Here is a 25,268-nt window from a genome sequence, read left to right on the forward strand (position 1 = left end):
TTTAAAACACAGAATTATAAAAAAACAAAAAAACAAGCAAGAAAACATTGGTTTAATAAATGTAATAAATCTCTTTCAAGAAAACAAAGAGCGTACTTGAAAAAGATGACAAAAGCACACAAGTATGAACTTAAAGCCTTTCATCAATTTGCACAAGCTACCCATACAGGACATAGAAAAGAAGGAAGGATGAACTACAAATGGAAAGCCTAAATACATTTCATAAAACTAAATATGATATATAAAGATGTAATGACAGATTAATGGGGTACATTCAACATAACTATAAAAATAATCTAACAAGAACTCCTTTTTTAACTTGTATCCTCTAAGCCAAACTTGGTGCAGACTGAAAAGTCTGCAAACTCTCAAATAACCAAGCAGCTGGGGCAAATGTCAATGAAAGAAGAAAAAAGAAAGTACAGAATAAACAATCTTCTTATATAATACGCTACCGTGGCTGTTTGTCTGTCCAGGATTTTAAATCACCTGTAGCTCACAAACCGTTCCACCTATCGACCTGAAATTTGGTATGCATATACTATGTGACTACTATCCGCTTTCGGGGTGATGATTTTTATTATTCTTTTTATTTTTATTTTATTGTAGAATCAACTCACGGCAGTGTGCAGCAGGGCGGCCGTACGGCGCATGCGTACGTGCCTCGTTCTCATTCCCTACCACCTTCGCGGTTACTTCCCCTACCTCTTCATATATTTAATCATTCTTGAGGCAGATTGTTGTGCTTAAGTGAAAAAATGAAGAAAAAAGTAATTGCAACACAAAAACTAACTTAATCAGTTTTAACGTGAAAAGTTGCAAACGAAAGATGAGAAGCTGCGAACCGCTAGGGTGCAGAAAAGAAGAGCTGCTCAGGAAGCAGCAAGCACATCAACCTCTGAGCAAATGAATGATAAACATACAGAGAAAGTGGAGGACAACTAGGAATGCACAAGTCAAGTGTATTCACTGCACGTTATCGTGCAGTGTGCCGTTACAGGTATAAAATAATTTTATTACAATTTAAATTAAATGCAACATCTGAAAGATGGAATTTGGGTGAAATTAATTACATTAAATAAAATCCTGTTACACTTGCATTTAATAAGGACTGGCTGAAAAATGCTATGATACGGATATGTAGTACAATATATAGAATCAGGACTGGTGCAGCTGCAATAAGTATACATTTACTAGACTTGTGGAAAAAAAAAAACCAAAATCTCACTAGAATCTTGATTGTTACCATTTATGATTCAAACTCGAGCCACAGATTTTGTGTTTTTTTTTTTTTCTGGTCTCAACCTTCTCTATTCTAAATACCACTATGTTAAAGTGAAATCACAGTGCACACTCACACACACAACTCCAGAAAAGACAGCATACCATGCATTTCCATACACGAATGCACTGTGTAGTCATGGCTTACATAACTGCAAACCCTGTCAGTGATCACATTTCTGTTAGCTGCAGGTATCTCATCATTAAAGGATATTATTATGTACAATATGTGGGAAAATTAATGTTGGTTTGAGGGTTTATGTTACAATAAGACACAGAACATTTCAGGAAGAATTGTGGCACCCACACTACAGGTTTTAGAACACTTCAGTTTTTCCAGTTTTTTTTTTCAAATTTAATCAGTTGAAATACAATGAACAAACCAAGATGGTGAAAAGGTAAGCAGTAAAGTGCCAGAGGTTTAAATTTAAAGTTTAGTACTACTTGGACAATATTGCACTGTAGAAAGTTGGAAATCCCAGTGATAATGGCAAGAAAACTGCAATTAACAAATCAAATGAGACTGAGCATTATTACCCTTAGAAGTGTAGGCCTTTCATTTAGAGAAATTGCAAAGAAAATCAAAGTGTCAGTGGGTGCAGTGGTGTCCTACACAATCCAGAGGCAATTAGAAACTGGAAGAAACTTGGATAGGAAGAGATCAGGCAAACCCAAAGTTACAACCCAGTCAGAAGACGTGTTTCTGAAGGCCACCAGCTTTCATGATTGGCACCTCACAGCACAACAGCTTCAAGCACAGCTTAACAGTGCAGGTTGAAAAAAGCAAGTGTCACTTTCTACTGTGAAGAGGAGACTTTGTGCTGCAGGTTTGACAGGGTGAGTGGCAGTCAGAAAGCCAATCATTGAAGGACAAAAAATGGTCTTGAAATACGGGCTGTGGAATATTGCAAACTGGAAGAAAGACTTACGGACCAATAAATCCAAATTTGAAATCTTGGGTTCATCATGCAGGGTTGTTGTACGCTGTCGAGTTGGTGAATGGATGGTTCCTCAGTGTGTGACACCAACTGCCAGACGTGGAGGAGGAAGTGCGATGGTCTGGGGTTCTTGAGTTGGTGACCTGCACAGAGTGACTGGCATTCTGAATCTAAAGGGTTGTCACAGTTTGGCTGTTATACAGTATGTGTACACTTAATGATTCCTTGACTTAGTTTTTATTTGCCATTGTTTATTTGTTCTATGCCAGTGTAATATTGTCCAAGTAGTACCTCAGAGGGTGTAGTAATACAGTCTGCTCTAACTGTGCTTTAAGTCACACAGAGGGTTTTTAAGTAATCACAGAAGTTGGGACACCTGTGCAAATTGTTTGCCTTAACTTTACTAACCTAACCTAAACTTTAATTTTAAACCTATGGCAGTTTACGGCTTACCTTGTCACCAATTTAAGTCATTCATTGTATTTCAGCCGATTAAAGTTGAAGAAAAACTGAGGTGTTCCAAAACTTTTGACTGGTAGTATACTTGATATGACACTCAGAGTTTGTCGAAAGGAAGACTTTTTTCCTGAAAATGATTTGAATGGAAAGACACACTGCGTAAGACAGAGCATGAGCTTCTATCATGTAATCATTTTCTATTGTGCCTTTCACTGAACACATCATTTCAGGACAATAATGTAACAACCTGCAATGCAAGATAATTCACGTAATGTACATGACAAATCAGGAGGAAATAACAAAACACAAGGAACAGTCTTGAAATGGCCAGTTTTAAAGTCCAAAAAATAAATAGTGAGCTAAAGGTGCTTCAATAAAGATTGAACTGACAGAGCAGCAGAAAAATCAATATAGTATGTTATTATATAGAGGAGCCATTTAAAAATAAATTAATATTTGAAGTTAGGTGATCAGTAGCACAACACTGTAAACATAAACACCAAGAATATAGGGGAGTGAGGTAGGGTCTTGAGCAGATTCTGATTCAATCCGTTTTGAAAGTGCATCTCTATGAGGAGAACAACAAAGCAGTCATACCTGTCTAACTGAATTTACATTGTAACTTTGCTTTTATGTATTTTTAGATGATGGTTAAAATCTTTTCTGGTCGGAAGCCAATGCTTTACAGTTTCCAAACTTCCCTTCCACGTCTCCCTTTACCTACAGTAAAGGATACAATGAAAAACGTGAGTAAACAGACATCACAAATACTCTCTTTAAGCATATGTGAAAACATTTGATTTTTTATGTATGTTCAATTTATTTTTATATACTGTATATATTTTATGCTGCCATGTGTATGTTGCCATTATAGAATTTCTACAACCTCGCCTAAAATGGTAATGATTTGACCAGGTGATAAGTTGTTTACTAGTTTCTAACTTTCCTAATAACTTTCCACAGTCTATAGGATGATTAACTGGTCTCTAGCTGTCATTTCTTATCTACACCAACTATGCAAATTCTTAGGCCCACTATACTCATCCTGGGTAGGGGCTCCTTTTCCTCTCCAGAAACCCTCAATTCTTTGGTGTCATGGATTCCTCAAGCTGCTGAAACACTCCTTTGAAGTTCTGGTTCTTGTTGACATGATTGCATCACACAATTTCTGCAAAATGCATATTCATGCTTCGAATCAGTCTTTCATTCTACCACATCCCAGTGGTGTTCAATGCGATTCAGATCTGACTGCAAATCCCACTGGAGAGCACTGAACTCATTAACATGTTCATGGAACCAGTTTAAGATGAGTTTTGCTTTGTGACATGATTTAAGAGATGATTGCTTGCTGTAAACTTGCCCAAAGTGTGCTAAGAAAAGATTTCCCAAACCATTACACCACCCCTACCATCCTGGACTGTTTGACACAAGGCAGGCTGGGTACATGGCGTTGGCACCACATTCTGACCCTAGCCTCTGTGTGTCTCAGTAGAAATCGAGATTTATCAGACCTGACTATGTTTTTCCAGCCTTCAGCTGTCCAGTTTTGGTTAGCCTGTGCCCACTGCAGCCTCAGATTTCTGTTCATGAGGGTTCTGCTGTTGCAGCCCATCCATTTCAAGGTGTTGTGCATTTTCAAAGGTTTCTCTGCTCATCACAGTTGTACACAGTGGTTATATGAGTTACGGTAGCCTATTTGTCAGCTGGCCATTTCCCTCTGACCTCTTTCATCAAAAAGGTATTTCTGCCCACAGAACTGGTGCTCACTGGCTGATTTTTGTTTTTCAGACCATTCTGAGTAAACTTTAGAGACTGCTGTGCATATAATCTTAGGAGATAAGAAGTTACAGAAATCCTCAAACCAGCCCGTCTGGCGTTAATAATCACGCCATGGTCAAAATCACTGAGATCACTTTTTTCCCCATTCTGGTGTTTGATGTAAACATCAACAGAAGCCCCTGATCTGTATCTGCATGAATTTATGCATTGTGCTGCTGTCACATGTTTGGTCGATTAGATAATTGCATTGATAAACAGGTATAATGTTGCTCCCAATAATCATTCAGTGGGTGTATGTCTGTATAAGTTTAGGGATGGCTTTTCCACTTTCCAATAGATCTATTAAATTAAAATAAATATATATATGGAACCGTTTACAGAGTGACTTCAGAACATATATTTAAAAGGCATCCATGACACACACACTTGTTGCTGTGAAACAGGGTTGAGTAACCCGGAAGTTGTGTTCTGTCAACACAATGATTTATAAGCAGGCACTCCATGCTCCTGTTTGTCCGAGGTTGTGCATAATCAAACAGACCTTAACATGCCTTCTTGTGTTTAGTCACTGGACACTGAACTTTTGCTCTGAACGTCTTCACTACTTTCGTAGTGGTTTGGATTTTGATGGCTCAAAATTTTGACGACTGATTTTGATACATTTTGATGACTGGTGTGGTTTACATTTTCATCTTCTGGTCTTTGGTCACTACCTACATGGCCTGTTGATTTATGAGCACTGGCAGAACAATAATAGAATAAATGGGTTGAGACCACTGGTCACAAACTCCGGTCCTGGAGGGCTGCAGTGGCTTCAGGATTTCATTGTAACCTTGGTGACCTGTTTTTGCTGCTGATTAACTCCTTTTCCTTTCAACTTGTTTTTTAAGATTTGTTCCTCTAAATTGCTTCATTTCTTTCCTTAAATGGCACACAAAGAGACATGAAATGTGAAGTGAGTGAGCCAACAGGAGACCAAGTCAGGGCCTCAAACTCCAAACCAATTTCACTCCATGCAGCTGCTTAATTAGGTGGCAAGTCTTGTTGTTAATTAAACCCATTCTTTAATTCCATGACTTTTTGCTGCTCTCATTGTACAGTAGGATACATTTCCGAAATTGTTGATTTTATGTTTTGTTTGGCAGTTTATTAAGGAATAAGAAGCAATTAAGGAGTCTGAGTCAATTCATCCATCCATCCATCCATTATCCAACCCGCTGAATCCGAACACAGGGTCACGTGGGTCTGCTGGAGCCAATCCCAGCCAACACAGGGCACAAGGCAGGGTGCCAACCCACCACAGGACACACACAAACACACCAAGCACACACTAGGGCCAATTTAGAATCGCCAATCCACCTAACCTGCATGTCTTTGGACTGTGGGAGGAAACCGGCGCGCCCGGAGGAAACCCACGCAGACACGGGGAGAACATGCTAACTCCACGCAGGGAGGACCCGGGAAGCGAACCCGGGTCTCCTAACTGCGAGGCAGCAGCGCTACCACTGCGTCACCGTGCCGCCCTGAGTCAATTCAAATTAATTCAAAACAAGTTCAATAGCAGCAAAAACAGGTCACTAATTAAGAAAAGGGTTAGAATGAAAACCTGTAGCCACTGCGCCCTTCCAGGACTGGAGTTTGAGACCCCTGGTTTAGACTGTAAAAGGATGTCTAGATAGATGAGGGGAAAAAAAACTAAGATCTGAGAAATTGCATTAAACTGACACTCCATTGCTCCTGTATTTATAACAGTCCACAAAACACTAATTTGGCCACTCTGCCCATATAGAAGTTGGCAAACATAGGTTCAATTCCTGAACTTTTCATTGATGTCTTACTAAGTAAAGATGTTGCCGCGCCCTCTTGATAGCCCACTTTGGTCATCAGTGATGGTGACTCTGCAAAATGTAAAGCTACTCGCCTTCTGCACAAGATCCCCTCTCGTTTCGATTGCAGCATGGCCTGCTAGACAAAGTCTATTACTGTCTCCTTGGTTTTTCTGATGTTAAGGGAGAGATTATTGTCGTGTCATTACATTGTCAGAAGAAAAATCAATATATTTGAACTTGAATGAATTTAAGGAACATAAACTTTCTTAAGAGTCTCTGTACTGGTGCAGCTCACTTGATGTCAGAGTCACCCCTGACATAAAAACTTCCTTTTAATATATGACACGCCTTATGGAAACAGTATTTCAGCAGTGACATTAGGTTTATTGGATTAGCAGAAAATATGCAATATGCATCATGACAAAATTAGACAGGTGCATAAATGTAGGCACCCCAACAGAGATATGACATCAATACTTAGTTGAGCCTCCTTTTCAAATCTAACAGCCTCTAGACGCTGTCCTCCTATAGCCTGTGATGAGTGTCTGGATTCTGGATGGAGGTATTGTTGACCATTCTTCCACACAAAATCTCTCCAGTTCAGTTCAATTAGATGGATGCCGAGCATGGACAGCCTGCTTCAAATCATCCCATAGATTTTCGATGATATTCAAGTCAGGGGACTGTGACAGCCATTCCGGAACATTGTACTTCTCCCTCTGCATGAATGCCTGTGTAGATTTTGAACTGTGTTTTGGGTCATTGTCTTGTTGGAATATCCAACGTCTGTGTAACTTCAACTTTGTGACTGATGCTTGCACATTATCCTGAAGAATTTGTTGATATTGGCTTGAATTCATCTGACCGACGACTTTAACAAGGGCCCCAGTCCCTGAACTAGCCACACAGCCCCACTGCATGATGGAACCTCCACCAAATTTGACAGTAGGTAGCAGGTGTTTTTCTTGGAATGTGGTGTTCTTCTTCCACCATGCAAAGCACTTTTTGTTTTGACCAAATAACTCCATTTTGTCTCATCAGTCCAAATGAATCTGGCTTGTCTAAACGAGCATTAGCATACAACAAGCGACTCTGTTTGTGGTGTGAGTGCAGAAAGGGCTTCTTTCTCATCACCCTGCCATACAGATGTTCTTTGTGCAAATTGTGCTGAATTGTAGAACGATGTACAGATACACCATCTACAGCAAGATGTTCTTGCAGGTCTTTGGAGGTGATCTGTGGGTTGTCTGTAACACACAATCCTGCTCATATGCCGCTCCTGTATTTTTCTTGGCCTGCCAGACCTGCTGGGTTTAACAGCAACTGTGCCTGTGGCCTTCCATTTCCTGATTCCATTCCTTACAGTTGAAACTGACAGTTTAAACCTCTGAGACAGCTTTTTGTAGCCTTCCCCTAAACCATCATACTGAACAATCTTTGTTTTCAGATCTTTTGAGAGTTGATTTGAGGATCTCATGCTGTCTGTCACTCTTCAGAGGAGAGTCAAAGGGAAGCACAACTTGCAATTGATCACCTTAAATACCTTTAACCACTCATGACTGGACACTCCTGTCTATGAAGTTCAAGGCTTAACAAGCCAATCCAGCCAATTTGGTGTTGCAAGTAATCAGCATTGAGCAGTGACAGGCATTCAAGTCAGCAAAATGACAAAGGGGACCCACATTTTTGCACAGCCAGTTTTTCACATTTGATTTAATTTCATACAACTAAATACTGCTTCACTAAAAATCTTTGTTCGGAAAACACCCAGTACACCCCAGATGTTCCTAGGAAGTGAAAGACATACCACTGTTATCTTTTTTGTTGAAATAAGAGTAAATTATTATGCAGGCTGAGAGGGGTTCCCAAACTTTTTCATATGACAGTAATACACTCCAATGATGAACTTTATGAACAATGAACTTTACATATGAGCATTATTGTCTGATATTTAGTTTTTTCCTAATTCTCCACCTTCTGTATAGTACCTGGAGTCAGTCCGTCCCCTCATGAATGATGACGAGTACAACCGAATGAAGGGTCTTGCCAAAGATTTTGAAGTCAACTTAGGACCAAGGCTGCAATGGTACTTGAAGCTGAAGTCCTGGTGGGCCACCAACTATGTAAGTTACATTTTTTCGTTTTTTAGACTTTAATCATACAAGTTGTTAAGAATGTTACAGTGCTCACATTCTCAAGCTTGTTTAATCTAATTTAGTATCATGGGAATTATTAAAGACAATATTTATTTTTACTAAATATGAACAATATGTTAATGAATATGTTGGCAAAACAGTGATTGAAATGGAAGTACAGGGGAAGAGAAAGCAAGGGAGGCCAAAGCTGAGGTAAAAGAATAAAGAAAAACTGGAAAAATGGATAAAGAAAAACAATATCTGAAGGAAAAGGGTCTGACTTGTAGGACCAATCTGTTTAAAGATGATTGAATAAGCACATCAACCACACATAGAAGTGGGAAAAGATGAAGAGGAAGCAGTCCAACAACAGTGTGTTAATGTTTACTGGAACACCCATAATAAAAGTGATGGAGTTACCCTGAGCAAGTCACGTAACCTGTCTGTGCTCAGTATTTAAAAAAAAATGACAATACAAAAGTCACACGTTACTGATTTTACTCTAGTACTATAGTAAGTTTAAGGCATCTTGAGGTGGTATTCATTGTAGAAAAAGTATTTTATATATAAACATATATGCATGGAAGTGTGTGTATCTGTCTGTCCAGCCCGGAAGTGAGAAGTAGAGTCAGGGTAAGGGCTCCATCTCCGAGGATACACAAGCGAAGCTAGCACGTCGGCAAAACAAAATCTCCGAAGAAAGAGTCACTCACTTAGCCGTTAATACAGAAGCGAGGCAAGGACATCGGCAAAACAGTATGCCTTTTAATTATCCTCCCGCCGCTAATGCACAATTGAGGCGAGCACGTCGGCAAAACGAAACCTCCCAGGATATAGACGTCCAGAGTAGTTCCTTTCAATTACCTGACATCTCTATATTTCAGTTTTTTTTCTGACGATTTCAATAGTTTCTAGGACCCTGTGCTTTTTACAGCACAGGCTTACATAGCTAGTCATATATAAAAATCATAAGACTAAAAGGTTCATCCCTACATCTAACTCTCTTTGTAACCCTGAATGACTCATTTAACCTTCCTGTGTTCCGGTAGTTAAAAATATTTAGGAGATGCAAGTGTTTTATAGCTTTGTACTGTTCCTTCAGATTATGCATAATTTAGTATGAATAATATTTAAAGCAAGTGTTTGTCTGATATGCACATTTCTATACCGCATAATGCTATTTAAATCATCCTAAGTATAAGTTTTATATTAGGAGGGGCCTTGTCAATAATTTAGACCCGTGATTGAATGTCTCTGCCTCTCATCTGTTTCAAACAGTTATGCCAGTTCCCTGGTGTGTTTTAATAGGCATCCTTCTATGGTTTTATGTGCCACCTTTGAAGATGACTTTTGCAGTACCAACATGTACCATCTGTTGATGAAATTACTGACTGATTACTTTCAAGTTTATTAAACATTGGTGTGTGAAAAATATATTACTTTTTTTATGCAGGGCGGACTAGATGGTCTTTTGGGCTTTTTATTTTCCTGTCCTGCCTGACCCTTCTGACTATAATATCAGATTCATCATTATAATTATTAGAAACTTTAGTTTGTGAATTTAATCTATAATGTGGCTTACCTATGTGTATTATGTAAGTTCAAGTTTGTATTTATTTATTTTTTGTGATTTTGTTTGATTTTTTATTAGTTTAATCTTTGTGATTGTAGATTTTGTTTTTTTTAACTTCTTATAGAATACTTTATGCTACATGTTTTGTATGAAAATGTGCTATAGAAATAGATGTTGTTTTTGCTTTCTTATAGGTTAGTGATTGGTGGGAAGAGTACATCTATCTCAGAGGACGAGGACCCATTATGGTGAACAGCAACTACTATGCAATGGTACGTAACTCATTTAAGGGTTCTGCAAGTAGCCCTGATAAAAAAAGCAAGTATTACTATCTTAGGGTGGAACACTGTGGCTAATGCTGCAAGCTGCTGCACAGATCCAGCAGTCTGGGTTCAAATTCCTTGTCTCCGTATCCTTGTGGATTTACAACTTCTCACCCTGTATATGTGGATATTCCGTCCATGTACTCCAGTTTTTCCGGAGGGTGCTCCATCCAGGGTTGGTTTCTGCCTTGTGCTAAATTAGATTAAGTATCTACGAAAGTATTATACCGTATTATGTTATTATTGTGTTGTTTTGAGAATTTCATAGAAAAGACCTGCAAGCAAGGATGATGTTATTCTGAACATATATGTAATTGGACAATTGAAAACTGTTGTCACTACTCTTAAGATGTTCAGGTAACTTAAAAAGTGTTGTGATGGACTCCAGGCATCAGCGAGCCCCAAACCCTGACACAAACGCACAAGTGCAGTCCCGGTTTCAAATATAGGTTGGTTTGTTGACCAGACTTTTCCAACCAGTAACAAGAGCACAAAAACACGGGTTTTCTTTCTCCACAATTCAATTCACCACTACAATTTCTCTCACCACCGCACTGCACTCCAGTCGAGTGTTGCCGCTCTACCTCCCAGTTCCGACTCGCCTGGCCAATCGAGTGTGGTCCTTTTTATTAAGGACCCGGGAGTACTTCCAGTGCTAGGAGCCACTGCTTGATGGAAGCACTCCCGGGTCATACAGAAGTCGATTACAGCAGGGAGCTTGTCTCCCTGTAGCTCCCTCTTGCAGCACCCAGTGACTCCAGACTGCATTTCCCTGTATGCCCTGCTGCCTTTCCACTGTTCACCGATATTTGGTGCTGCTGTCATCTAGCATGCTGAGGGAATATAAAAACCCTAGCGATATCTTTTCTTCTCAATGGGCTGTCCATCTATCCTTTCCGATCCTTCCTTCCAGGTCTGCTCCTTCTTTCCTCCCTGGTCAGGATGCTTAAATGCCTATTAAAAGTCTCCCATCCGGGTGAGGAACCATTCCCTCTCCTGGCCAGGATGCCTATCCAGCCCATGTGGTATCTACAGTGCATTGTTTCTAGTTTTTAATATTAATTTATTTGGTTTTCAATAGAGCATCCTACTGGTTCAGTGAATAGCACACCTGCTTCATGGTTGTATACATCTGGGTTCAAATCTCAGCCAAGTTACTTTCCATGTGGAGTTAGTGCCTAATTTTATTTCTTTGGGTAATACACATTTCCATCCACATGTTAAACACATTAAGGTCTCTCAGTAGTGTTAGGGTGCCTGTAATGAATCAGTATCATGTTTTGTCTCATTCTGTGTTCACCTTGTGCCCGTTGCTGTTCCTAGTAAGTCAGTTCAGAAAATAGATTAATTGTGAATTATAAGAAATCCATCCATCCATCCATCCATTTTCTAACCCGCTGAATCCAAATACAGGGTCATGGGGGTCTGCTGGAGCCAATTCCAGCCAACACAGGGCACAAGGCAGGAACCAATCCCGGGCAGGGTGCCAACCCACCGCAGGACACACACAAACACACCCACACACCAAGCACACACTAGGGCCAATTTAGAATCGCCAATCCACCTAACCTGCATGTCTTTGGATTGTGGGAGGAAACCAGAGCGCCCGGAGGAAACCCATGCAGACACGGGGAGAACATGCAAACTCCACGCAGGGAGGACCCGGGAAGCGAACCCGGGTCTCCTAACTGCGAGGCATATAAGAAATCAACTAGAGTAAAACAATGTTTTAATGTATTGTCCTTTTGAGGTGGAAGAAAGTGAACACTTCATAACAAAATGTAGACCTCCTATTGGAAATGAACTTTTCTAACAAATGAGACTTTTCATAAATAATCTGTGATAATATACCAACCCCTGGGCCTTGAACCTTGATCTTTGTTTTAATCGAGAGCCTGTGATGTGATACGTGTAATACAACGCGGACTGGAGATGTGGTCTACTTCCAGCATGTAATTGGGCTTGTAGTCTTTCTCATGGCAAGCTTGGCGCCGTGCTGTGGCTGACAGGAAAACAACACAGCACATGGCATTGCTGACAGAAAAAGAAGTGCAATGACATTGAACAAGCCTGCACATCTTTTCCTCCCAAACTCAAGTCATACACTCTAGAGTGCAAAAGAAAGTCATCCACGACCAAAGAATAGCAGATGTAGACTACCTCCACTGCGTAATTGGGCTTCAGGTCTTTCTCATGGCAAGTGGCGGTGTGGACATACAGCATGGCTGAATGGAAAACAATCGTGACAACATCTGCTGACGGTGAAGACAGTTAGGTCCATAAATATTTGGACAGAGACAACTTTTTTCTCATTTTGGTTCTGTACATTACCACAATGAATTTTAAATGAAACAACTCGGATGCAGTTGAAGTGCAGACTTTCAGCTTTAATTCAGTTGGTTGAACAAAACGATTGCATAAAAATGTGAGGCAACTAAAGCATTTTTTTAACAGAATCCCTTCATTTCAGGGGCTCAGACGTAATTGGACAATTGACTCAAAGGCTATTTCATGGGCAGGTGTGGGCAAGTCCGACGCTATGTCATTATCAATTAAGCAGATAAAAGGCCTGGAGTTGATCTGAGGTGTGGTGGTTGCATGTGGAAGATTTTGCTGTGAACAGACAACATGCAGTCAAAGGAGCTCTCCATGCAGGTGAAAGAAGCCATCCTTAAGCTGCAAAAACAGAAAAACCCATCCGAGAAATTGCTACAATATTACGAGTGGCAAAATCTACAGTTTGGTACATCCTGAGAAAGAAAGCAAGCACTGGTGAACTCAGTAACACAAAAAGACCTGGACGTCCACAGAAGACAACAGTGGTGGATGATCGCAGAATCATTTCCATGGTGAAGAGAAACCCCTTCACAACAGCCAACCAAGTGAACAACACTCTCCAGGGGGTCGGCATATCGATATCCAAGTCTACCATAAAGAGAAGACTGCATGAAAGTAAATACAGAGGGTGCACTGCAAGGTGCAAGCCACTCATAAGCCTCAAGAATAGAAAGGCTAGATTGGACTTTGCTAAAGAACATCTAAAAAAGCCAGCACAGTTCTGGAAAAACATTCTTTGGACAGATGAATCTAAGATCAACCTCTACCAGAATGATGGCAAGAAAAAGTATGGAGAAGGCGGAACAGCTCATTATCCAAAGCATACACATCATCTGTAAAACACGGTGGAGGGCAGTGTGATGGCTTGGGCGTGCATGGCTGCCAGTGGCACTGGGACACTAGTGTTTATTGATGATGTGACACAGGACAGAAGCAGCCGAATGAATTCTGAGGTGTTCAGAGACATACTGTCTGCTCAAATCCAGCTAAATGCAGTCAAATTGATTGGGCGGCGTTTCATGATACAGATGGACAATGACCCAAAACATACAGCCAAAGCAACCCAGGAGTTTATTAAAGCAAAGAAGTGGAAAATTCTTGAATGGCCAAGTCAGTCACCTGATCTTAACCCAATTGAGCAGGCATTTCACTTGTTGAAGACTAAACTTCGGACAGAAAGGCCCACAAACAAACAGCAACTGAAAGCTGCTGCAGTAAAGGCCTGGCAGAGCATTAAAAAGGAGGAAACCCAGCATCTGGTGATGTCCATGAGTTCAAGACTTCAGGCTGTCATTGCCAGCAAAGGGTTTTCAACCAAGTATTAGAAATGAACATTTTATTTCCAGTTATTTAATTTGTCCAATTACTTTTGAGCCCTGAAATGAAGGGATTGTGTTAAAAAAATGCTTTAGTTGCCTCACATTTCTATGCAATATTTTGTTCATCCCACTGAATTAAAGCTGAAAGTCTGCACTTCAACTGCATCTGAGTTGTTTCATTTAAAATTCATTGTGGTAATGTACAGAACCAAAATTACAAAAAAGTTGTCTCTGTCCAAATATTTGTGGACCTAACTACATTGCACAGGCTGACGGTTTGTTTTCATCACCAAGTTAAAGGCTTCAAGCACAAAAGACAGTCATACACACCATTAGGGAACAAAAGAGGTGGCAGCACCCTCAACAGACTTAGCACATGAACAACCAGGACTGGTGTTTCAAGTGTTTCCTAGTATATTGTAATTCAACATGCAACCTGTAATAAGAACTGAATTTCAGTGGCAACATATTAGACAATAACAATGTTGTTAACTTTGTTATTTTGTGTGCAACCTTCTTTAACTTTTTCTGTCTTTTGTAGGACTACTTGTATGTCAACCCTTCAAAGATACAGGCTGCAAGAGCTGGGAACACTGTGTATACCATCATGCTCTATAGAAGAAAACTGGACAGAGAGGAAATCAAACCAGTAAGTAATCATCATGGTGTATATGAGCTTCCTTCTTTGCAGAAATGTGTGCCGTGGGTAAAAAAAAATCTAGTGTCACATTTACACTGGCCTCTGTTCTGAAGCTGGTGCTGGCAAACACTCAAACTGTTATCCTAGAGTGAAGTTTCAATATATTAAACCAGTATGGAGCAAACTGAAAACAGGGCAAAGTACAACTAAATAACTATCTTCTAATAAGTGGAAATTGTCAGACCTCTGCAGATCTATACAGAGTGATTCACACAAATGAACTCTGTCTTTTTTGTGTGGCACACTATGAATAGTGTTAGAATGTTACCCACAGTGCGTGTATCACAAGAGAAAGCTCCACATTGGTCACAATTCTACATCTTCTTTGCCATCCCAAAAACAATTTTGTGGTTACCTTACTAGAGTTTCACAAATATATAAGCAAATAGCTTGATGATTTGTGTTTTTAAACACCACACCACATTTCTACAGTGTAAAACATTTAATTCCCTTTTTAGTTTGCTCGTGATTTTGTTTTAATTCAGTTCCTTAGTAAATAGCATTATAAAATTGCCAAAACAAATGTACCAATAAAATACCAGGAAATATGGCAAAGGTCCAAAGCATGTAAATCATAGTAATGGCCTGTGTCCATATGACTGTTCTTATTCATATTATATTATGTACAGTATATGGATAATTAAGAAAAAAGCAAGGGACTCTTAGTTGAAAAAATCATTAAGATGGCTAAAAAAAAAAAAACAAGATTATGGAGTTGTCACCAAATCCGTAAAAACCTTCACTATGAGGTGCCACTACACTCCAATCCAAAAAAAGTGCCCAGAGAGTAAGAAGGTGCTAAAAATAGTCAAGTTTATTCAAAAAACATAAACTAACAAAATAAGGAGACCACAGGGTATTAATGGAATAGACAAAAATGTAAAGTAAATCCTACCAGCCCATTGGGCCTTGTTATCCATGCCATAGCACTGAGATGCTTGGAAGGATGGTTTCCCACTTTCCCCATCAACTAAACCTGCAATAGAATCTTATCTCTATCTTTTCTCTCTTATCTTTCTCTCTCCGACATATACATACACTCCCTTTTTATCTGTCCAAACCCTGATGTTACTTCCTCTTTATCAGGTCACCTCATGACTCAAAGCTCACTGCAGTGCGTGCACTGGTGGCCTCTAGATCCACCTCGTCAATGGATTCATTTCCAGGGTTTGTGGTGCCTTTGCATCTTTAGAACTGAAAGCTCACAGTGTCATCTAGTGGACGTTAGAATAACTGCAGTGCCATTGGATGAGTTAAACCTCCAAATGAATGTTTCAAGATAAAAACTGATTGCTTTAGGCATCAAAATTTCACCTAATCCAGATAAGATAATTGTTTCTGCAACTGTTGGCTCAGAGCTGTTGTACTGAACTCTTTGCCAGTCTTAATAGTTCTTAAGACTTAATGATCTTTTCTGTCAGTGGTCCCATCAACCTTTGTCTATGCAGAATTACCTTTTATACTACTGTTGTATGTTGAATGTTGTATATTGACTGATTCCTCCCATAGTCTCATAATCTCACTTTCTCTGGAACTGTCCCAGAAGATTATTATTTGGGTCATGCACTTTAATAGCATGATCTGTCATTCCTTAGCAGCTCCATAGCATCTAGTGAAACGTTAGCTTCACAATTGTTATTTTTTACTTGCATTAGAAACTTTTAATCAGTCCTTTTGGAGTCACTGATGTATCTGGCAAGACTTAATGACTAGGCCTAGAGCTGCCTTTGGTGGCCCCAGGTATTTCTATACCGCCATGCTCTGTTATTACAAAGAGGGACAGGTGATCCCCAGTAAGGCTATCCTGCCAATAATAACACACAGGAGTCTATTGACCAAGTCCATGCAGCTCTCTAGTGTATTGGGGGAGCCACAGTGCATTTGTGGATATTTCCATATGCATTTCTTTAAATACTTTATGACATTCCAAGGCCCAGCTGATTAAAAAATAATAGGTGACTAATTTTAAAGATAATCAGTGAATAATTAGTTTGATATCACATTTAGTCCTTCTGGGACCTCACTAGAGACACTAGTGAAATATCTATCTATCTATCTATTATATAGTGCCTTTCTCTATCTATCTATCTATCTATCTATCTATCTATCTATCTATCTATCTATCTATCTATCTATCTATCTATCTATCTATCTATCTATCTATCTATCTATCGACAAATTTGCTGGCACCATTATAGCTCATTGAAAAAGTTTTGTATGTCTCCTGAAAAGTAATTGAAAAGCAAGTTGCCCCTGTATACCAGAATGCCTTTGATATGTCATTGAGCAAAGCAAAGCAAGTGTGAAAAGAAACCAAGTATTGCTTATTCTACACAGATATTTTAAAATTGCCTGTACACCTTTGTTGATACTAGAAAACATCATAAATAATTGGATTTGGGTGATTTTTCAAACTAGCTGTTTTCTTGAATTCATATCCCACATGTGTCCAATCGTACAATTAGTCATTCAGCCTTCTTAAATTGAGACAAGTTGTCACTCTGCTGTTTGGTGTCATCATGTATGCCACACTGTACATGGACCAGAGAAAGCAAAGGAGAGAGTTGTCTGTGGAGATCCACAAGAACATTATAGACTAGCATATTAAAGGCAAAGCATAGAACAGGGGTGCTCATACTTTTTCGTGTTGCGAGCTACTTTTAAAATGACCAGGTCAAAATGATCTACCTACATTAAAAATGATATATATATATATATATATATATATATATATATATATATATATATATATATATATATATATATATATATATATATATATATATATATATATATATATATACACATTTAGGTCCATAAATATTTGGACAGAGACAACTTTTTTCTCATTTTGGTTCTGTACATTACCACAATGAATTTTAAATGAAACAACTCAGATGCAGTTGAAGTGCAGACTTTCAGCTTTAATTCAGTGGGATGAACAAAAATATTGCATAAAAATGTGAGGCAACTAAAGCATTTTTTAACACAGCCCATTTATTTCAGGGGCTCAAAAGTAATTGGACAAATTAAATAACTAGAAATAACATGTTCATTTCTAATACTTGGTTGAAAGCCCTTTGCTGGCAATGACAGCCTGAAGTCTTGGTTCACTTGGTTGGCTGTTGTGAAGGGGTTTCTCTTCACTATGGAAATGATTCTGCGATCATCCACCACTGTTGTCTTCCGTGGACGTCCAGGTTTTTTTGCGTTGCTGAGTTCACCAGTGTTTGCTTTCTTTCTCAGGATGTACCAAACTGTAGATTTTGCCACTCGTAATATTGTAGCAATGTCTCAGATGGTTTTTTTCTGTTTTCACAACTTAAGGGTGGCTTCTTTCACCTTCATGGAGAGCTCCTTTGACTGCATGTTGTCTGTTCACAGCAAAATCTTCCACATGCAAGCACCACACCTCAGATTAACTCCAGGCCTTTTATCTGCTTAATTCATAATGATATAACGACGGACTTGAACACACCTGCCCATGAAATAGCCTTTGAGTCAATTGTCCAATTACGTCTGAGCCCCTGAAATGAAGGGATTGTGTTAAAAAAATGCTTTAGTTGCCTCACATTTTAATGCAATCGTTTTGTTCAACCCACTGAATTATTGCTGAAAGTCTGCACTTTAACTGCATCCGAGTTGTTTCATTTAAAATTCATTGTGGTAATGTACAGAACCAAAATGAGAAAAAAGTTGTCTCTGTCCAAATATTTATGGACCTAACTGTATATATACTAAGTATACTTTATACATAACATATATGTTGTTGTACCTTGCATAACTGAACGGCACAATAATAATTCAATACATTTATGGTCACTACAGTATTTGGATTTAATCATCTTCATGTGGGAAAAGGCTCACTCTCATAAATAAGTAGAGCCGAATAATGCAGTCAAAGAGCTAGCACATTTCCTCCTGTTTGGTTACTTTTCCTCTGTAAGTTCCAAAACTGTCCAAGAGCCCCAGACTTCAGTAGTGTCAAAATCTCATCCTCCACTGTAGAGGAGTTTTAGGTGAAACAGTGTTGCAATTTTTGATGCGGGTGAATCATCCTCAACATCTTCCCTAAATAGATACCACTTAAATGTAGCGATTGGCTCAAGTAAAGCTGAGTTTTGAAACCGTCTGCTAAAGTCTGACACACAATTTTCAATCTACTCTGTGTAGCGGATGCTGTCAAGTTGCACACACGCCTTCCATTGCGTCTCCAGCTCGGACGCAAGGTTTTGGATGTTCCCCTAATCAAGGTGCTGCAGCTTTGAGGACAGATGTTGCATTTTTCGTTTGAATGCATTAACTGAGCTAATCATATTGCCCATGGAGTTCTCTTTTTCTTGCAGCTGTAAATTAAGCTCATTCAACATGTTGGTCATATTGGAAAAAAATGCCAGTTCTAGCGGCCATTGATCGTTATTAAGTTGCTTGTACTCTGCATGTTTAATGACAAAGGGAAACTCCTTTTTCTCCAGCCAGGGGTCTTAAAATCTCAGCAGGAATTTCTCCCTAGCCATCTGCCTCAATGAAGGCATCTTTTATCATCTCTCCATCTTGGAAGGACTTCTTATGCTTAATGATCGAGTGACTCACCAGGAACGATGCTTTGGTGTGTCTGCCTTTGCTTTTGAATTCAGCAGAGTGAAAAATGACGGCTGTCCGATTAACTGCGATTTTAGTTCCCTCTCTTTTCTCTTTCTCAGATCGCTTTTTGAAAGGAAGTCAGTTTCGTAGTTTTATGAACAGTTTGAAAGTGCCTTTCCACATTTTCCTTCTTTGAAATAGCAATGATAGATTGACAGATCAGACAAACGCACTTCGATTGTGACATTGTGAGAGAAAAAAATCCTCTTCCAATTCCACATCCAGCCCATACCCTCCACAAACAATTCTTTTTTTAAATCCCTTCTTTAGTCAATATAAATTGGAAGGTTAACTAGATCACAGCCGGAGTTTTGCAGTAGTTCACACATTTGATCGTGCATGCGGGATGACCAGTGTGTTAGAAGAAAGGCCATCTCAGACTGGCCACCCTGTATGTCAATCAAGTGGCAAATGCCATAGGGAGAATATATGATAGACTAACGTTTAAAAAATTTTTTTTTTTTAATGCAACGCAATCTACCCGCACTACCTTTCCGATCTACCGGTCGATCGCGATCGACGTCTTGGGCACCTCTGGCCTAGAATATCATCTCCAAGTAGCTTGATGTTCTTGTGTCAACATTTGTAAATATTAAAAAGTTTAAACTCCATGGTACTGTAAGCCAACCTCCCTGGACATGGCTGCTAGACACAAATCAACCCCAGAATGGGCAGAAAGATATTGAGAATGGCAGACAAAAAGCCAAAGACCACTTCCAAAGAGATACAAGCTGAACTCCAAAGTCAAGTCAAGTCCTTCAGTGTTTGATCACACTATCTATTGCTTTTTGAAAGACAGTGGGCTCAATATAAGAAAACCCCAGAGGACTCATAAAAAACATAAAAAAAGCAGACTACAATTTGTTAAAGTGGAACTGACAAACCACAATGCTTCTGGGAGAATGTCCTTTGGACAAATGAGACTAAACTGGAGCTTTTTGGCAAGTCATATCAGCTCTCTGTCTACAGATGAAAAAATAAGTCTTTCAAAGAAATAAACATCGGACCTACTGTGACATTTTGGGGTTGCTTTGCTGCCATGAGTGTGTGCAGGGGATAATGAAATCTGAAACTATCGAAACATTCCGAAGCAAAACATGTTGCCAAATATCAGTAAGCTCTGTCTTAGTCACAGATCTTGGATTCACCACCAGGATAATGAGCCAAAACACACAGCCAAAGCACCCAAAAATAGTGATGAAGAAAACACTGGACTATTCGTATAGAAATGGCCTTCTATAAGAACTAATTTGAATCCCATCGCACATCTATGGAAAGAACTACAACATGTAGTCTGGAGAAGACCCCCTTCAAACTGCCATAGCTGGAGCAGTTTGTTTAGGACAAGTGGGCCAGACGACCTGTGGACATGGGCAGAAGTCTAATGGAGAGCTCCAAGAATTGCCTGTTTGCAGTGATTGCAAATTCTGAAAGATATTTGGTTAAGGGTCCCATCATTTTTATCCATGCCATTTTCATTTGCTTTATTATTTGAAATATTCTGTTGAATCAAAACTCTAAAGCACCCTGATTTTTGTTACATACAGAATAAACAATGATGGGTGTCAATTAGTTTTGTCAGTTCTAATGTATCTCAGACTCAATTGTGGGTTCTTTTTTTCATGGCAGGGTACCAACACATTTGTCCATGGATCTATCTATCTATCTATCTATCTATCTATCTATCTATCTATCTATCTATTTATTTTGAAGCATTTCTTTTTCCCTCATAAAGCATTCTTTTCTTTTTCTACACAGCTGTGTCTGCTGCTTTTGCCAGATTGCCCACCCACACAGCTTACAGAAGTGCTTTTGTGAATTATTAAAAAATGTTACAACCAAAAAGACATTGGCAGGTTTCCCAAGAATTTGCAGAATTCCTGAAATAGTCTGACATTTATATCTCCTATATATCGGAATAAGATACAAGCAACAAATGGCCAGTGTAAAAGTGACAACTAGATTGTTTGTTTCTCATTTTTCATTCTGTTTTTTTTGTGTCATTTTGTGTAGAACATGTATGAGTGTTTTTATATATTTCAGGGCTCAATTTTGTATGTTGTTGCTTGCAAGGGGTTTTTATATTTTTTTATACATTTTTCAGTTGCAGAATATGTTTCATACTAGTTGACTTGTAAGACAAAAATTAAAATTCTTTCTTGTGCCAACAATGGTTTCACATTTCAGCATATTTGTGAAAAGCAACACAGTTAGATGCAGGAGGATGGGGACTGCAGCTGTAACAGTAAATCCCTGTTATTGAAATTAATAGTTCTTTAAATTTTCCTGTCGTACCGATTCATTGCAATCGCCTATTTCTATGATTTCCCCTCAAATTGTAAGAATGCATATACAATGCAACAACTACAACTGGAATGTCTGTGATGATCTAAAAGTAGTGGCCCTGCTATTTGGAAAGTACCTTGGGTAAACCAAATAGCGTTGTCTCATTTTCAAATGACGCAGCCATGCTAAAATGTCTCACATCATTTTAACGAACTGGCCGCTCTGTAAGCATTTGGTTCAAGTGCAGAAAAGTGTTGCACATAAGTCAATTTTTGACCCAACAAAGATATTTTTGCCCTACCTTACTGTTAAACTTGGAGTGATGAAAACTCTTCTGAAAGCAAAGAACATGACAGTGAAGGATTTTAATGTTAGAGACAGATGTTTCCATGAATAACTGATGGCCAAGATTAGGGAAGGTCCACAAATCTGACATATCATCCATGACCAGCTGTTTGAAAATCTGCTAATAAGGCCAGAACAAATTGCGTTGAACTCATTTAGGGATGATGTTGAAAATTTTCTTGGCAACTACAGAGCACTAAACTACATTTACTTGGTTGATAACGTGCTTCAAGCATACAGATCCATCAAGTGTAATATGTTTGCAGTCACACTTTAACTTGTTCCCTGCTAATCTTGATGTTGTCTGTGACTGCTTCTTCTTCTTCGTCTTTTCTTAATCCATATCTTCTTGTTCTCATCATCTTGCTCCGTTACACTCACCACCTGCATGTCCTCTCTCACCACATCCATAAACCTCCTCTTAGGCCTTTCTCTTTTCCTATTACCTAGCAATTCCCTCCTTAGCATCCTTTTCCCAATATACCCAGCATCTCTCCTCTGCACATGTCCAAACCAACGCAATCTTACCCCTCTGACTTTGCCTCCAAACCTGACCCTCTAATATACTCATTTCTAATCCTGTCTATCCTCATAAAATCTTAACATCTGCCACCACCAGCTCTGTCTCCTGTTTTTTGGTCAGTACCAACATCTCCAACCCATATAATATAGCTGGTCTCACTGCTGTCCTGTAGACCTTCCCTTTCACTCTTGCTGATACCCGTCTGTCACAAATCACTCCTGACACTCTTCTCCACCCTCTCCACCCTGCCTGCACTCTCTTTTTCACTTCTCTTCCACAATCCCCATTACTCTGTACTGTTGATCCCAAGTATTTAAAATCATCCACCTTTGCCAACTCTACTCCCTGCATCCTCACCACTCCTCTGACCTCCCTCTCATTTACACACATGTATTCTCTCTTGTTCCAGCTGACCTTCATTCCTCTCCACTTTAGAACATATCTCGGCTTCTCCAGGGCCTCTTCAACCTACTCCCTACTCTCGCTACAGATCACACCATCACAGTCCACGGGGACTCCTGTCTAATCTCATCTGTCAACCTGTCCATCACCATTGCAAATAAGAAAGGGCTCAGAGTTTATTCCTGATGTAATCCCATCTCCACCTTAAATGTATCTGTGACTCCTACCACAGATCTCACCACTGTCACACTTCCCTCGTACATATCCTGTACCACTCTTACGTACTTCTCTACCACTCCCGATGTCCTCATACAATACAACAACTCCTCTCTAGGCACCCTGTCATATGCTTTTTCCAGTGGTGCCTAACAAAGGGAAAATGTTTCACCAGGACATTGTAACGATGGAAGAGCAGTATCGGGGCAAGTGGAATCCATCAGTGCTGACTGACTATTGTTGGACACTGAAATGCGAAGCATCAGATGCCGAGTACAATCAAAAATCCGCAGCAGAACATTTTTAGCTCAATTAAACAAATCCAATGATTAAACACACTAAATTCAATAAAAGTTATTTTTCTGTTTCTCCATATTCTTACATTCTACAGTCAATATGAGTTTATGTTTGTGTTCAGCTTGCAGCTGTATATCATATTTACCCATTTTCTTCTGGATTCGAAACTTTTGAAAAAATGTGTTGTCCTGTGTTATTTAAGAGAGTACTGTATTTAGTACACTACACTAATTCCAGAGGGAAAATTGTCTTTTCACATGTCCATACTGGTATCAATCTTCAATTTTTACTCTTATAACTTTGTTGAATTTGTTTTCAACAAATTTTAATTAAATGTACTGCCCCATAGAAGTCCACTTTCTTGTAATTAGGTCTTTCTATTATTTGGAACAAAGTAAGGGTGCTGCTTCGTAACACTTGGATCCACCTTTGATTACCAATTCGATTTCCATTTCTTTTTAATTTGCATGATCTCATGTTTTTGGAGATCCCAATTTCATTTCACACACCAGAGATACTCTTTGTCTAGGTTGGAAAATATAATTTGCTAATTCCGCACTTTATTCCATTTATTGCCCTGCTTTGCTAATTAAAGAGTATGTTTGCTGTTTTTCAAGTTAATGTTATTTCTTCACAGACATGCTTTATATATATTTTTTCCACCTGAAACTGTGTTGTAATCACTTTCTACAAGTTTAAAAAAAAATACAATGCCCGCACTGCCTCTTTACATTGCAGTCTATGGGGCACGGAGAAAAAGCTTAAAAACAAATATGTCAAATTTTCAAGCCAAGACACTTGTTGAGTATTGATCCACATCTTGTGATTAGACATGTATTGTAAAGCAGTTTCTACATGCCATTTTTGAACAAAAAAACATCCAACATTATGAGATTCAGCCATTTAAAAGGAAGGAAAACCAGCAATGTGTGATAACTCAGCACTTAGTGTTTCTGCACCATAGCCTTTCATCCACCCAGGGGGTTGTTTTCTAAACTAAAGTGTTACCTGACTTAGTTTTCATCCACATCAAATGGATGCTTTAATGCTTAGTACTAAATTGTTGCCATACTTTTTTACATAACACTAAAATTAATAAACATTCTCTATTTAAATTATTATTATATGAAGTCTATTAATAAACTATTACATATTCTTGTTTAGCTTAGCTTTTTTTTTAGACACTGTGTGCAATAGGACAGAACTACAGAAATGATTTAAAAACTAAACACACACACCATCACAGCTCAAAAGAAGAGGGTTCAGTTCTTGGCCTGGTCACAGTCCAATGGACTTTACACATTTACCCTCTGTCCACATTGGATTTCCAAAAATACTCAGTTATATTAAATGATGGTCCTGAACTGGCCAGGATAAGTGAGTATGGGAGAAGTAGGCCGTCCAGCCCTCTTTACACTCCTTGTGTGACCATGAGAAATGCTCTAAATGTGCCAATTGTTAAAATTACAGATAAAGAGTTTTACCATGGCTATCAGCTTCTGAAGTGCTTTGAGAATGGGAAAGCACTATATAAATTTAAAAAAGATTATAACATACTCAATCCCATAGGGTGCCAAGGTCCTGGTCACTATCCAGGGAGCATAGGGAGCAAGGCAGGGAAGAGTCCCGAGCAGGCACCAGTCCATTGCATTGCCCACTCTACACACATTATCACACACACTGATGCAGGGTCAGTTTAAATCATCAATTAACCTCAGATACACATCTTTGGGGGTATGGGAGGAAAGACGGAATATCCAGAGGAAAGACACTGGAAGAATGGGCACCTGTGCCACCTGGGACAGAATTCAAACCCAGGATTTTGGATTCATGATATGTCAGAGCTACCCACATGGATCACAGTGCTACCCCAAAAAAAAAA

The 25,268-nt window shown here is 39.1% G+C and overlaps 1 protein-coding gene across 2 annotated transcripts in view; it reads left to right on the plus strand.

Annotated features, from left to right (window-relative positions):
• The window catches only part of cpt1ab (carnitine palmitoyltransferase 1Ab (liver)), a 156,934-nt gene that overhangs the window by 72,307 nt on the left and 59,359 nt on the right, over positions 1 to 25,268 (plus strand). For both annotated transcript variants that reach the window (XM_039737040.1, XM_039737048.1), the window contains exons 5-8: positions 3,323 to 3,424; positions 8,272 to 8,409; positions 10,189 to 10,266; positions 14,515 to 14,622. In XM_039737040.1, coding sequence (XP_039592974.1) covers positions 3,323 to 3,424; positions 8,272 to 8,409; positions 10,189 to 10,266; positions 14,515 to 14,622 — 426 coding nt within the window. The remainder of the gene's footprint in view (positions 1 to 3,322; positions 3,425 to 8,271; positions 8,410 to 10,188; positions 10,267 to 14,514; positions 14,623 to 25,268) is intronic.

This window comes from Polypterus senegalus, chromosome 1 (assembly GCF_016835505.1).
Source record: "Polypterus senegalus isolate Bchr_013 chromosome 1, ASM1683550v1, whole genome shotgun sequence".
NCBI classification, from domain to species: Eukaryota; Metazoa; Chordata; class Cladistia; order Polypteriformes; family Polypteridae; genus Polypterus; species Polypterus senegalus.